The sequence below is a fragment of the Cyprinodon variegatus genome, unplaced genomic scaffold, assembly GCF_000732505.1.
Source record: "Cyprinodon variegatus isolate N-32 unplaced genomic scaffold, C_variegatus-1.0 Scaffold1, whole genome shotgun sequence".
NCBI classification, from domain to species: Eukaryota; Metazoa; Chordata; class Actinopteri; order Cyprinodontiformes; family Cyprinodontidae; genus Cyprinodon; species Cyprinodon variegatus.
In genome coordinates, this window is record NW_015150454.1 from 2,966,626 (window position 1) to 2,982,771 (window position 16,146).

The 16,146-nt window shown below is 37.9% G+C and overlaps 2 protein-coding genes across 6 annotated transcripts in view; both read right to left on the bottom strand.

The window, feature by feature from the left end:
- Positions 1-49: 49 nt before the first annotated feature.
- Positions 50-16,146, bottom strand: part of LOC107095557 (E3 ubiquitin-protein ligase MARCH8-like) — a 97,005-nt gene continuing 80,908 nt past the window's right edge. For 4 of the 5 annotated variants that reach the window (XM_015391811.1, XM_015391736.1, XM_015392064.1 and 1 more), the window contains 4 exons: positions 8,613-8,793; positions 7,619-7,754; positions 5,169-5,183; positions 50-3,200 (listed from right to left, as the gene is read on the bottom strand). In XM_015391811.1, the coding sequence (XP_015247297.1) occupies positions 2,896-3,200; positions 5,169-5,183; positions 7,619-7,754; positions 8,613-8,793 (637 nt within the window). In that variant the 3' untranslated portion in view covers positions 50-2,895. The remainder of the gene's footprint in view (positions 3,201-5,168; positions 5,184-7,618; positions 7,755-8,612; positions 8,794-16,146) is intronic. The other variant, XM_015391902.1, reaches the window with a different exon arrangement.
- march8 (membrane associated ring-CH-type finger 8) lies at positions 10,278-16,128 on the bottom strand. The gene has a single exon (XM_015391618.1). It carries the CDS (start codon positions 15,833-15,835, stop codon positions 14,948-14,950), a length of 888 nt encoding a protein of 295 aa, XP_015247104.1. The 5' UTR covers positions 15,836-16,128; the 3' UTR covers positions 10,278-14,947.

Genomic DNA, 16,146 nt, shown 5'->3' on the forward strand with positions numbered 1-16,146 from the left:
TTGGCTTTACAGGAATAATCACAACACAGAAGAATGTGAAAAAGACCCAACTTAATTTTTATTTGGTTGTTCTTTTTAATTTTACATATTTGTTCAAACATTGGAAATAAACTGAAAACACATCAAGATTTCTCTTAAAAACGTACACACTTTTACCAAACTCTTTACAGTTACTATCTTAAAGCAAATTCACAGACAAAAAACACGTGGAATGATATAAGACGCGGGGAAAACAGTCATACATGTTCAAGTCCGGTCAGTAGTAAACAAATTAAGCTTTTTATGCAAGTTCAACTAGTCCCAGACATGATCTAGTTTCATGAAACAAAACACTTGGGGAAAATACAGGAGATGAGAGAAAATGTTGAGACAAAGAGTCGCATTAAGTTGAGTAAAGCTCAGATTCCTGGACGGGAGTTAGGATTAATGGACTATAAAGTTGTCAAGTGGAGATAATTTCATATTCTGGCTATTGCATGTGTATCTGATTGAACTTAAGTAAAATGTAAATAGGCTATCCAAGAGAAACATCCATTAAAACCATCAACTTCATAAAAGGAGCCAGCTCCTGGAAGGTGACAGTAAATCAAAAAAAGGCAAATTAAATGCCTAAATCTCTCGTTTCAGGGAAACTGCAGCTTCGTTCAGCCATTTTCATTTCTAGAATTTAAATGCTGTACATTTTAGCAGTAGTTGCATATTTCTAACAGAATCTAACAACTGATTTAAAAAGAGGAAAACAAAGATTAATATATGAAAGAAAAACTGTGCAAAACACAAGCAGCAAAAATATTTGCCCTTGCTTAAGCCTGAAAAAAGGGACTAGATGCAAGTTGCATAAAAACAGCTTAAAGAAGGGTTGGTTTCTATAAACAAAGTGTACACTATTTCTGATAAAAATAAATACAAACACAAAAATAAAGAATTTCATTACCTATCCAAAGGACACCCTGACCTTTAATATTACTGTAGAGAAGAATAACAAAAAAAAAACAAAAAAAAAAAAAAACGTAATTGCACTTTTTAAAACCTGTCTAATTTGCATGGAGCCTTCTGGGTATTGAAGAAGGGTAACTGTTTTTTTAAACAAACTAAACACGGGGTGATGGAGGTTCCTTTTGCCCATGCTCTCTATTCAAACACAATCCCAGATCACAAGGGCTTATAATTAAATATAATATGCATTATTACAAAAAACCCAACAACCTGTGCTTTAATTATTGCTGCTGCAGAGCACTAACACATCCTTAATGATCACAGACAGCATACTGGTATAAGGGACAGTTTAAGAAAATGTTTGTGTTGTTTGAATGGCTGTAAAGTCTTGCATTGCTTGCATTTTCCACAAATGAAAGAAATAAAGCCACGAGAAATCAACTGCTGTTTGCTTTAGATTGCTATTTAAGCTGCACACCAGCAGGTGGCGACACAATCAAATTATTCATAAAGCTCAGTTTCCATCACAGGCTGCAAACCTAAAGATGGTTTTATTGAAAAATGATTGAACTGTCAGAGTATAGAATCAACTTTATATTAAAGAGCTTGCAGTCAGATGTAATTTAGGAGGAAACAGGAACTGAGAGGTATGATGCTGGTTGTCTGGTGATAAAATAAAACAGACATGATGGAGCATGTGACACTGGAGAAGAAAACAAGCAAACCACAGTTTGTGTTTCTTTTACAGCTTGTTGATGAAATATTTAAAAGCAGGCTATTAATGGAATATAAATATCTCAACCTGCTAAGGCGAAAAATAGGCAAAAAAAAGAAGAAAATCACATTATCAACCTGTTGGTTTCTTAATCTGATCTGGCAGCAAATGTTATAGATCCTTGTCTGCGAGGAAGTGTGAGCAACAAAAAAGGAAACCGAAAACAGTAAGCTGTTCATTTCTCGAGGCCTAAATTGGTAATGTCTCATGACTAAGCAAACACATCAGCTCACATTAAAAACTACACAAGGAATATCACACTGTAAATACTGTCATTCACAAGATATTAAACCAAAAAAAAAAAAAAAAATGTAATGCTGTTATATGCCTGCAGGCTTGCATTACCTTCTCAAGACATGGAAATGATTCTTGCAATGTCAAGTTACTAGTAAAAAAAATATTTTTTTGATTTTATTTATGTTTTTAATCATTTTTAGAAAATATTACATTCTCAAAGCCTTCAGAAAGTCCATGTGTTGGGCGGTAGAGGAGTCAGATGTTAACACTTTCTGTTTCCTTAAGCAGGTTTCCCTCATTTTACCATCCCAATTTCTTTTTTTTTTTTTTCCCCATCCAAGTGAGGGTTAAGTCCGTAAGAGTATGTGCATTTAAGGAAAAAGTTTCACTGTGCTCTTCCCAATGAACAAAATACAACATTTACGTCATTCTAAATTAAAAAAAGGAAAAGAACTAAAAAAGTAGGAGAGGAGATGATTTAGAGCTTCAAAAAAAGTGCTTCAATGCATTTCCAAGGCCTGGTCACAGTCTGACTAGTGCGAAGATGGCAGTATATGGAAGGTTCAAGAGATCAGATGCACGGCAGCGTATTGATCTAACACTTCATTGTTATCATGTGTAGGTAGAAATAAACGCGTTCTAACAAGTCCAAAAAACGATGCATCAAATATGGGCTTTTAGGGATTTCCTGATCCGCTCATCTGGAGGGGAACGTGAACAGAGCATGTAGAGTGTTGAGCTCCAGGCCTTTTGTGACATTTATAAGAGTCGGTACAAACAGTTCGGTCCTGGGAGGGGAAAGGTTGAATGTGGTTGGAGTGAACAGGCGGAGTCAGAAAAGGACAGTCAAGTCTACCATCAGAGGAAGGTGAACGTCAAGCGCTACTCTTCCCTCCCACCGGTTTCTACCAGCACAAGTAGGGGGGGTTGATGAAATTTATTTTGTGTCAGACATGCAGCACCTCCATACTGTATTCTTCTGTCTCTGTGTACTGGGAGGAGTTTGTGTCTGACTGGTTGGGGGCCAGAGCCTCCTTGCTCTCCAGGCTTGGCTCCATGAGCGGGGGTTTCTCCAGCGCCAGTTTTTTACATGTGTCCGGCCGGTTCTGCACATAAATGACCCGGTTGTAGGCCTTGAGTCTCTTCCATAGATGGATGTAGACCTTGCACTGGACATACATAAAAACCAGTCCACCGGTGAAGCCGATGGCCACCACCACAAGCTTGGTCCAGAAAGGCCATTCCAGGATACCTGAGGATGAGAAAACCAGAAAAAAAGGAATCATGGGCAGGATTCAAACACAAACCATAAATAATAATGATAAAAAAAAGATGCATTATGACAGGAAAGAATGAAAAACAGATTTTGCAAATGTAATTGTAAAAGCTCTAAAAAAACAAACAAACAAAAAAAAACAACAAAACTGGGGGAACACAGAGAATAGGGTGGAATGATAAAGAATAAAAAAACAAGCAGATCAAAGCTGAATCATATAATAAAATGCTTATGTGGAGCACCTACAGAGCCCATTTCACAATTTGTCAAATTTTATATGTGACAGTTCAACTTTAAGTGGTGCATAAAACAAAGAACACTAAAATAATTTTAAAATATAAATCTGGAAAGTGTGGTCAGCTCCTTTTACATAATTTGCTCCAAATATGATCCCTTGCACACCAGTGTCCTTAAAAATCACCTAATTAGTACTGGTAAATAGAGCTATTCTTTACACATTTCAATTAGCACACTCTCAAATAAAGAACACTAATAAGAAAATATTCTGATGATCTTCTGACCACATGGTAACTAATAGGAATTAGGATAACAATGGTGTCAAAACTCGGTCCTCGGAGGCCTGTGTCCTGACACTTTCAGACACTACTGATTTACATACAAAGGTACCTACAGGGTAGAAAACACCCTGAAAACACCATCCTCATATTACAAGGTGATGGTAGTAGCGTCATTGACTGCTTTGCTAAGAAGATTGGGTAAACATCTTAGTGTGCATGGGAGGAGATGGTTCACACATAGAGCCGCATAGACTTATCACTATTACTGTATCAAAGTATACTTGAAAGGGTTTACTTTGCATTAATGAAAACATATGCATGCCATACTTTTCAGATTGCTCCAAAAAAGCATTGTATGATTTCATAATTATGCGCTTCTGTGTTTGTCTGTCACATAAAACCTGGTTAAAATACAATCAGGCATGTGGTTGTTTCTTGACAAAAAGTGAAACATGAAAAAGAGAATCGTCAGCTGTCAATCATTTTGCAGTATGCTCCCGATTATTTGTATAAATATTGGAGACAAGCCATGCAAACAGCTGATATATTTTTTCAACATTATTGCAGATCATAGTGTTTGAGCTCAATATTTATTTTCCTTTGGTTTGTAAAGTTTCAACTGAGATGAGTTCCAGTGAAGGCAGATGAATTCAAACTCATAAAACATGAATTATCTGGATGCCCAGTTTCACTCTATTTCAACAAATACCTTTCTATGGAAATATACTATTTTGGACTAAAACTTTTAAATCACTGTCTTCACACCTAATAATAATAACATATACATACACACACACCCTACTTTCAAATAAGGGCTCTAGGTTTAAAGTAATGAAGATTATTTGTTGCTGATTTTCGACATGTCAAAAATATCTTGCTGACCTCAGGGGTGGTTAATTATGCTTCAAACCTTGTTTTGTTTTAGCTTACACTTGTAGCCAAAGGATTAAAGAAAATAAAAAGGGAAAACACAAATCTTTGTCAAATTAAGACAAGATAGATTATCTGACTGTTTGGTCTCCTATAGCACAAATCAAGGCATTAAGCTTTATGACTGATTTACAAAACAATATATTTTATATAAAAAAAAATCTAAATACAAAACAACAAAAGAAAAACATTTTAATGTAAAAAACAAAATGTTGTGCATTTTATTATGAGCCTTTCTTAGTGTGAAATTATGGTTGCCAGTTTTAATTTATTTTTCAGGTTAAAATGTACCACAAAGATTTTAAATCAAAGCGTATTCTTGGACTTTGTCTGGGTCTGATAAGGAGAGATGTTGCTCATCCTGAGATTAAGACAGAAAAGGGAAGAAAGATGAGGGATAGGGGTGTAAAGTACAGCTGGAAAAGAGCTGACATAACTGACAAAAACAGGCTGACGGGAGAAAAAAACGTCAAAAGGCCAAAGTTGAAATGTTTACCTGGGATTCTTCGGGCTGCATGAATAAAGAGAGCATAAGTGTCACGCATCACAAAACACAAAAACAGATTTCAGAAATTAATATAAAACACCAAACATTACATAGGTAAAATCTTAGAATGTGGTTAATCAGGAAAATCTGTTGCTTTAATTAAAATCATGAACAAGTGTTTTAGAGTGTATAACTTGACAGACGTAACCAATCTGTCCTCAGATTTCTGAGAAAATTAAAGGGGGAAAAAAAAAGAAAAAACAGCAGCAATGGTGAGAAAATACTGTACATCACCATGGTGACTGAACCTGACAGTCCTCAGAGGCTCGGACATTTCTGATTCATCAGGTTGAGCTTAACAAACAGCCTGCTGCTCCATCTGTACACCGTCTCAGTAACACAAAACATGCCAGGGATGGAGCACTGAGTAACAGGAGCCTTACTGCCAGCCAAGGCCATAATGTCTCTGCATTAATACACCCATCTACATCCTAAATCCTGATGGTGCTGTCCGTGTAACAGAGTGCTGCTGTCTGTTTGCTCAGATGGATGTGAGAAGGAGCACATGAAAAATGTACAAGAGGTTCTAACCCACTACTTTATTGGATCAAGTTTCTAAGAACCCTAAAACCAATTTCATGCTGGACAGCTGTTCACTGCATTGGTGAGGTACAGGTTAATGGTTATGATGAAAATTATTCACATTAAAATAAAAAAATAAAGATCCAAATCATCAAAACATTCTATTAAAGGTTTTCACATAAAATCAAAGCGATGACTGAAAAATACAAAGCCCCTTTTACTACTAAATGAACTTTATTCTCACTTTTTGATATATGTTTAGCTATTTTATTATTACTTTTAATTGTGGAAGATTAGATTTTTTTCCTTTTTAATTTTCCCATGCTAAGCTAAGTGGGAGATAATCTAAATAATCGAAAAACACAGATTTTCACATCAAAGGTATTCTTTTAATATAAAATTGTCTACTGTTTTAGAATGGATTTGCTATGCAGCTCAAATAACATGTAAAAGCTTCTGAACAAACCTCTGTAGCCTATTTGATAATAGTTTAAAAAATAATTAAGTCACTTATATTTCTTTTTGATATATCCCTCCCTAGTAAATAAAAAAGATGAAAGTCTTTTTACTTATCAGCTAACTACAGATGTGTTTAAAATTAAGTTTTAGAGAAAATTATTTGTAGCATCCTTTGTCTGTTAACATAATTCTAAAGTTAGGATTGAAAATACAGCAAGTTAACTTGTTTTACAAGACTAATATCCACAAACTCTGACCTTTTAAAAGTTCCTTTTAGGATTTGCCATATGCATTAAGCTGAACTGATAGAGATGGTCAAGAAGAATGTTTTCTTGAGTTTTAATAAAACATACAAACTTTAATACACACATAAGGTTAATAAAAATTAAGTTAAGTAGTCAGTTCATTCTTTCTTTTTGTAATTTCATGTATTTTATTCTAAACTAACTTGCAGCTTACAGAAGTATCAACAATGATCTTGACATTCTCCCTTAAAGTACTATCTATATTTTAAATTTCAGGTTTCTTAAGAAAACTGTAGCCTGTTTTTGTTATAATAAGACTATACTCTAAAAATATTAACCTACAAAGCTTCCTGAAAATCGTTCGATTTGTTATAAGAAAACATTTCTTTAAAACACATTTGAATGTGTTTAATGGAGCAATCACAAATTAATATTTGAAAAAAAAGTTGAAAATAGTGATGTTAGGAACTGAAGGCATCTTTTTGGATGGAATATGGTAGGAATGTTTGTCTTTTTGTTTTTAACATATTGGTATCAGTCCGAAAAGCCAAACCGACTAACAACCAGTATATATTTCAATCTATTCTCTGTTTTGTTTTTAAATTATTTTAAAAGGGGGAGGTTTGTCAGACTGGGGCTGCAGCTGGATTGGCGGAAGAGAAAGGTGTCACACATCTTGTTTTTGGTCTACAGTGCTCAACACTTCGACCTAGTGAAGAAACAAGGCTTATTGCTCCTTTAAATACTTCATTTTTTGTCCTTCTGGGTATCTTTTGCCCTATTCCATTCCTTCCTTTCACACCCTCGAAATGAAGATGCCTACAAACAAACATGCTTACAAACAAAGAGACTAAATCGACCAAAAGCTCAGTGGATAAATGTATGTTTTTTTATAAAGTACTTTTTCTCCATGACTTTTGGAATGAAATGTAGAAAAATTGGTTACGCAATTGTTCTGTTAAGCCTCTGCAAATATATTACAAATATCTCTAACAACAAGAAAGGTATACATGTCATTTGTAGTTCTGTAAATGCATAAATTAATGACCTGTAAAGGACAGAAAATAGCAGTTCAATGGCACCAACCACAGTACATGGTGCACAAACACTCAGATTATGGTATGTTGTGTGGTATTACTGTGTTTGTAATGTGTGTATCTTGACTCTGCTGACCATTTTTTATTTCATCTGCTGTTCTGTCGATGAGGACGTAGAGGGACCAGACCACGCAGGTGATTGCAATGACGTGGAAGGTAACTGAGCACATGATCTTCCTTCTCTCGCTCGCGGTCATCTGTAGTTTCTCCCACTGCGGCAGATGGAAAATTACATTCAGACAGAAAGCAGATGTTTCTTTATTTTAATTGGGCATTTATGTTGGGTACTTTTAGCAGAGAAATACAAACATATAGCATTCGGCCTGCTTAGATAAAGAGGGTTGCTACACAGTGTTTCTTGGCAGAAAAAGCTGCAACCTGACACAATGGAGATAATCCAGGTGTTTGCCAAACAGCACTATTAACAATGCTGGAAAACAGCCCAGCAAACTTTAAAAAAAAATTATTTCCATCATATTACTACTATAAATAAGCAGTCTTCTCTTTTTGTAAAAATCCAAATCAGTAATTCCTATCATGAAATTGCCAAGCTGAAGGGTAGATCTCATTAAAAGCGTGCACAGCATGTCCTAAAACCAAGCTTTGAAAAATACCTCTTACTTTGACCATCTCTGTTTCATCTTAGTATTTTCTGCACACTCATGTGTGAAAAATGTCTAGATTCACCCATGGAACTGAGAAGCTATTAAGAGGGCACCATTTGTTTAAGGTCTTTTGTGCAGCTAATGAGGGGTGGAAGAATTTTAATTAGAGTGTCCAGCTACCTTCAGGCCACAGCAATTGATAACAACCTTTAAAGAATGTATGCTTCATCTAAAGCGTTTCAAATTAATCACCCCGCCCTCTCATAATGCACCCCGTTTCAAAGCTCACAGTCATGGTCATGTTATCTGTGTGACAGATTGGATGCAGTTTTTCAGCTTCATGGGATGTTAAATGAGTAAAAACACTTGGAAAAGAGTCCAAAACTAAATCCTGAGTGCATCTAATATAGAAATAGAGTGGGTTACCGTCGGTTGCACTTTGAATCAATGTAAATAAAGATGTACCTTGCGCAGTGGTTTGAGCTTCGTTTCCATGATGAACTCATATTTGCACAGCTCACAGCAGCGGGTGTCTGAGCTCTTGATCCACTGCTGCAGACAGCTCTGGTGGACGAAGCGCAGGCTCCCTGTGCAGTGGCACGGTGTGATCAGAGGACTCTCATCATCTCCTTCACAGTGACAAATCCTGTTGGACACAAAGAAAATGCAGTCACCACAAGCTGGATGCAGGACAGTTCAGACACTAAGAAGGCAGTGGGGGGGAAATCTAGTAGATCTAATGCTTTCTATCAATCCATTCCTCTAATTCTTTCTATGTTTCTGGTTAAAAAGTAAATTTAACTGGATATTAGATACATATATGGGTTGACTAGCGCCCTCTCTGGATTTATATAGTAATGCAACTCTGCAACACCAGTAGTTTAATACTGCTGAGCTGGCTAAAAGAAGTCTTCCTCACTTTATCTTGCTTACAAAACATAAGACGAGTCCAGATTTTTGGAAGTATTTATGGTTTTGAAACAAAAGGAAATCAAAGGAGCTCCACGTGTCACTGCTATTAAAGAAAATGTGTTTTAGGACTGTAGTTAGCAGGTGACATGTCTGTGTAGGAGCACAAGGCAGGCCTGCTTCCTGAGCAAAAAGCCTGTTTCTTATAAATCGGGCACATTTCAACTGACCAAAGATACATTAAAGCTGTATTATGCATTACATAATACAAAACTAAACTTTTCTGATTTCAATGTACAGAAAATTATTTCAACATTATTTATGTATTTTCTGCAATAATCAGTCCAGTTAGCTATTTTTGGGTGTTTTTTGTCCATCAGAAATACCAAGCAAAAATGTGACACATCAATATAAACTTCTGTTGTGCATTTGCAGAAATACACCGCAACAAGTTAGTTTAGAAAAACTAAAATTGCCTAGAGATGTCAAAGGTGTAATGGTACCTATTCAATAAAATTTACTATACAACTTTTAAAACATATTTAGAGAGCAAATGCTGACAAAATGGACCTAATTAAAGCCATGGACACAGTTTCTGGTACAAATCGACAACAGTCACAGAGATACATTTAAATCTGGGGCAGAAGGTATATAATGATCACAAACTACTACAGCTTTAGTTTAAGACAGCATCTAAAAGCTCATAGAAGACTAAAACTGGAGCATTTGGACCGATCACATCAGCTATACCTTCACAGAGTGAAGATAAAGTAGGCAAGATCATGTTCTGGGGCAGCTCTGCTGCATCTTGGACAGGGTTGCTTACAACTGTAGAGGTGAGAATGAAATCTTAAGGCTATTGAAGTATTCTGGAAAATGTGCTGCCCACTGTCTGAAATCTGGTCTTCCTACAGTATAACCATGCAGCCTGGGGAGGACATGCTTCACCCCTAAGACAGCCATAGATAGCTTCACATAGATCCAGTCTACTGCTGGTGCTAACCCTGCTGAGTGATGTAATAGTGTCCAGTCCTTGCAAAACACAGAAGTGAACACACTCAAAACTGCATTGCGGATGGCTTTCTTTAGAAGTGGCCAGAAAAAAAAAGTGTTTGCATAAGTTTGACACTTTAAACACACTATTACCCGAGACCCAGAAATGACAGTAAGAGAAATATAGAATATTGATTTAGATAAAACTTTTATCCATTTTCATCCTTAGTAATTAAAAGGTTTCTCAATTAATGGGGTCTTTATAAGCATTAGAAACCAGGATACTACAAGTCACTACATTTATAAAATGAGGTTGAAAACAGTTGTTTTTAAACAAAAGCATTCTCCAGCATAGGTTGTTTTTTCACTTTCCTCTTTAAAACCACATCTTAAGTTGTAGTCAATACAGGTTCTATAAATTGTGACTTGGAAAAATCTGGGTATATTGGACTCAATGTTATTCAATTGACTGAAAGCATCTGAGATGTTACAGAAATTCCAGCAGATATGTTTGATTAATTTATTTAATTTTTATTTTCCTTTGCAAAAATGGGCTTTAAAAGTCCAGGAGAGAAGTTAACGCCAGGTCTAAGCAGGACCTCAGAACTACAGATATTGTTGGACTGGAATGACAGAGCTATTAAGGGATTTTTTTTTCATAATTATTATTGTTACAATTATCAAAATCAACTTATTTCTTTGACCTTTTTAGGATTTTTCATGTAAGTTTTCTAATAATCACTGTGTCTGCTGTGCAGTCATTCTGGTTCTGATCAGGAGGACTAAAGCAGCCTTATTTTTCAAGGCCAAACAGCAGTCTGCAGCTGCTAAGGAGGACATCTGGTTGCAGTGATTAGTCATGCACATTAAAGAGGTATACTTTAGTCTGTCACTTAAATGTAGTGTGTGTGCAGATGAGACTGATAAGAGATGCAGACGTCACGCACTCATCCACGAGTGAGTCGGGTCTGAAAATGCTGTAAATGTCAGTAAACCGTAAAAGTGACTGAAGAAAAAGTTGTCACGGTAGCGTGCAATCTGTCAAGCCCTCACAGATCTCAAAAGAAACAGGAGAGGTAGTTAGAAGGTGAACTAATGGAGAATAATATGGACAATTTCTCCACAGAGGCTTCATTGATAACCATCAAAAACAAAACACCCACAAGGCAAATCGGATAATTTTCCAGTTGGAAGCATGGCATTCAAACAGATCGCATTTATCCCTGAGTTAAGGACAGCATAAGAGCAGGAGAAGAAGCTCATGTTCCCACACAGAATGTGAAGTGAGTAAGCAGGATAATGACTATTTGCAGCCCTACCTCATCTGGCCAAAGAGGTATAAGATTAAAAGACTAAATGAACAAAGAAGGATAAAAATAAGTCATTTACCACAGAGGATGAATTGAAAGGAACAAGGTATTAAAGAAAGCAATAGGTGAAATTGACATCTCCAGTTGAAGCTGTTGTCTTGTGACATGAACAGATATCAGAATGTTTTTTCTCAATAAGTAGGCAGGAATAATCACAATGAAATCCCAACACCTCCACATAAAGCATATTAGCTTATGGAAAAGAGGGAAAACCTGTTTGGGTTAGAAATGCAGGCTGCCTTTTAAGATAACCACAAATTCCAGCTTTGTCTTCCAATGCAATGCGCAGCTGCATACCTGCATAATTAGCAGAACCATCTCATAAAGTCCACAGCAAAATTAACACGATTCATGCCAGCAGCAGCCCATTCTATATGCCATTTAGCAGGGGAAGTTGAACATTTGCATCATTCCAGCAGCTGCAGCGCACCTTCCGACTTTCACAGTCATCTTACGTCGTTAGAGGCGATGCCAGACTATGTCAACATGAAAATGTGAGAAGCAAAACAGAATCGGGAGATCACAAGGAATGCAAGCTGAGAGAGAAACAAGCTGGGTGAGAGTACAGTACGTCCCTGCAGAGGCATTTGCTCTCTTCATATTTGTTCCTTTTTCAGTTTCCTCATACTTTTCTCCTGAGGCATTCCTCAATTGTCTGGGCTGCAATCTCTCAACATGATGATTTAGAATCCTTCCCTCTACCTTTTCTCGCCAGTTGTTTTATAATTTGATTTTCAACCAAGAATTAAAGTTCAGTTTTATGATCAATTGAGCCTAAAACCTTTACAAATCACAGATAAAATTAAAATTTGCTACATTAATATGAGTGTATCAGGCACTACTGAGAAGCGTTAAGAAATGCTGGTAAAATAAAGGAGCATAATAGAATGGTTGACTAATCCACCTCCCCCAGATGTTCTATGTTAAGAGGCGATGATTGACGTCGACTATAACTACTACATGAACATTAGATGATGCTAATTTTACAAATATGTTATTTAATATTAATTTCATTTTTGAGAAAACGTAAGTTTTCCTCCTAATGTCTGTGTACTTGGCAGTCTCTAAGCTGCAGTGCAAGCTGCACACATAAATACAGTAACTGGTTTGCTCTCTTGCTGCAACGGTTGCAAAACAAACAAATGACTAAAGCATCTGAGGTGGGTTAAAGAAGTTTTTAAAAATGTTCTAAAGCCTGAAGTGATCTAATATATGGAAGTACTTTTAATTTAGACGAAGAAGATGAAAAGGAGGATTTGAAAGGGGAGCCTCTGCAACACAAGCACCACAGAGAGGGTGAAGCCGAAGAGGCCACACAGAGACTACTGATGAGCTGAAAGAAAATAAAGTTAAATTTACTCAACCGAGTTAGACATGATGTCCATCAATCTCATTTTTCCTCAAAATAAGAGTTAATGGAGATGTTCAGACCTACATTTAATTAACTTTGCACAGATTTACCTCTACTTTTTTGTTAAAATTGAACCACATAGGAGTTTATAATATCCCAAAAAATAACATTTTAACCAGCCAGTGCATGGATTGCTTCCGTTTTTTAACAAAATAAAAAAACGTTTTAAATGATGGAAACTGGTTGCTGAGTATTTTTTTAAGCCTCCTCCATTATATTGCATTGTGACGCTTTGTCAATAAGTGAGCTGGCTAATGATTAAAGTGGAAAAACAAGCTCTCGTGTACTTCCTCAGGTGAACTCAGGTCTAAGCTCACGCTCCAAGCCACGAGACACAGTGGCTGGCACAGAGTGTTTGTGCTCGTACATGTGTTAACAGTCAGAGGCTACACAGGCTATTTGAAGCCCATAATCTCAGTTGCTCTCTAACCTGTGCCCGCCCACATCTAAGCTCATGTTGCTTTTTTCCTTTAGTGTAATGAAATAAGAGCAGCATTAGCACAGGCCACAGCTGAGGGGGCAACGAAGACATAATTGGTATCGAACTGGGCTGAGGACTTAAATCTCTTCAGTCCAGCGAGTTGTTGCTGTATTGACAAACGGACGCTGTAACCCAGAGGAGCTCGCCGTTGAGCCTCTGGCAACTAATCTTTACTGCTGCTATGAAGGCTCATCAAGACAGTTCATGTAGTCATGGCCTGAGCCTCTATCAAATACTTTCCTGTAAGGCTGCACTCAGTCAACCTTTTGAACCAAGACATGCATTAAATAAACCTTTCATCCACTTTTTACAGCAGAAACCAGCTTTAAACGTCAGCACTATTACATTTTCAGCAACGACCTGCTGGTCTCCATATATTTCTTAACGTCCTCAGCCCTCTTTTCCACAGAACTTCAAAAATCTCAGGAAAATCAATTACATGTTCATTGAGACTTCCTCCCACCATCAATCTACCCAAGATGAAAAATTATTTTAAAAGCTGTTTGACAGCAGAAGTGTGGGGTAAGGATGTCAAGAGACCTTTACAAATCCATGTAGGGAAATTAAATGGAATGAAATGACACTATAGCCAGCTTATTGCTCCGAACACTAAAGATTATAAAGGTTTGCAAGAAGATGAGGTGAGGATGAATTTGTGTTTTCAGTAATGTAAAAACATTTTACCCTACCTGTCTTGCTGATATTTTTCAACGAATATGTGAAATGCGTGTTCCTATGATCATGACTGAGAGAACAAGATCTCAGATACAAGTGGCTAAAAGGAGTTTTCTTTGCAGGGTGCCTAGGCACTACTTTAAAGAAGTTGAGCTGTCAGCTCAGATGGGTCAAACATCTGTTTCGGATGCCCCCTGGACGACTCCCTTGTAAGGTGTTCTAGGCACGTCTAACCCGAGGAGGCCCAAGGGATGGCTCAGGACTCAGAGGAAGGACTTGGGCTTCTCCAAGAAAGGTGGAGAAGATGTCCGGGAAGGGGGAAATCGGGGGGTTTCTGCTGAGACTGTTGCCCATGGAAACCCGGTCCTAGATAAATGGAAGATGAATAGTACAAAAACTAAAGTGTGTTCTTTTTGATAGGTAGTTATTTTGGTCTTGTAACTTTTTTATGAATGCCATTTTGCCCATTATCTGTCATTAGATTGAATGTTGAATACTGATGTTTACCAAAGCAAATGAAGTCTCTGTGCCTTAAATGCCAATCTGGATTTATCTGTGGCCTCCTAGATTGGCCATTCATTTTCTTTAGGAATAATATTGATGGGCTAGGCATTCATGGGATGCTTCTCAATTCTTTTTATAATGTTTATCACCGTTTTTGCTGGATTGCCAAACCCTGAGAAAAAGCTTGGTAAACCTTTTCAGATTGATGGATGCCAAATGGTTGTGTTTCTCATCTGCTCTGAAACAACTCTAAAGGTTTAGATATTGTTGGACAACTTTTCTTTAAGAGTCTGCTTGATGCTAGAGAGTTAAGTATTATTTTTGTGGTTATGTTTGTATCATATTAAAATGATGAGCACACCATTTCAGAAGGGTAAACAAGGCAAAAATAAAAGGAAACCTGGAAGCACGGAAATAGTTATTACTGACATAGGGCAACTATATTGGGCTCCTCTAACTAAAAGCTCCACTCTGAGCAGAGCTTTGGAGGATGTACACAACTGGATTGGGCGATTACACTACAGGAGGAGGATCCCTCCACTACTGAACAGGTCTCTGGGAGAACTGCCACATTAACTGCACGATGGAGGGTTACAGGGCTGCAGACCGTCCAAACAATCACCCACCTGCAGCAGTCCCCTGATAGAGAGTAATGTGACAGAGGCCCTGATTTCTCCATCAAAGGCGACGAATGGCACTCAAGGTCCACGTCCTCATCCATATAGCACAGAGGTGCTAAAAGAGTCCCAGACACACTGTCCATTATGGGGGCTGTCAGCATCATGTTTGCCTCCTTGGAAGCTGGTTTGGGAAGCTCCACTTCAAACACACTGTCATCTCCTTGAGAGAGGAAGCCTGATTCAGTGCCTTCCAGCAGAGTACTGCAAGACTTGGCGATGTAGAGGTGAGAGGCGTAGCTTCCCAGCTCAGAGCATTGCAGGCTGGCTGATGTAGAAGATCGGGAGAAGGGAAGGAGGAGATGAAGCAAGTTGGACCCCGGTGTGGAAAGAGGCTGGACAAAACTGTTTTGATGAGAAGGAGGAGCAGGACTGGTAGGGGTGGACAACATGTATTTGTGGTTGTTAGTGAGGGAAGGGACGAGGTGGAGGCTGGTGCGGGTTGAGAGTGAAGAATCTGGGCTCTCTCTTATAGTGGTGGTGACCGGATTGCTACAGAGACACTGAGCATGCTCGGCCTTCGCATCCAGTTCTCCCTCCGAGCACGTACGATCTATGAAGTGAAGCCCCTGACAAAGGTTGTCCACACGTTGGCCCATGTCATTCAGAGACAGAGAAAACTTGAGGGAGTTTTTATGCTGGGCGCTGACAGAGGCAGGACGCAGCATGGAGAGCCAGTCTCGCTGTTTGGTGTATTTTGAGCCCCGCAGGGAGTCTGTGCAGAGGGTGGTTACTGAAAGACCCTTGGAGGTTTTACGGTTGGAGTTCAGCAGAACCACTGCAGTCTGTTTCTGAGTCTCCTGATCCTGACTGCTGTTGTGTAGATGTTTATGTATGCGTGTGTTCGTGTTTAGGAAAGAGGATCATATGACAGGCAATGGGATTAGAAAGTATAGAAAAAGACAAAAAAAGAGAAATGGAAAAGACAACCACATGTTTTAAAATGGAGAAACAACAATACGGAGAAGGACGCTGACTA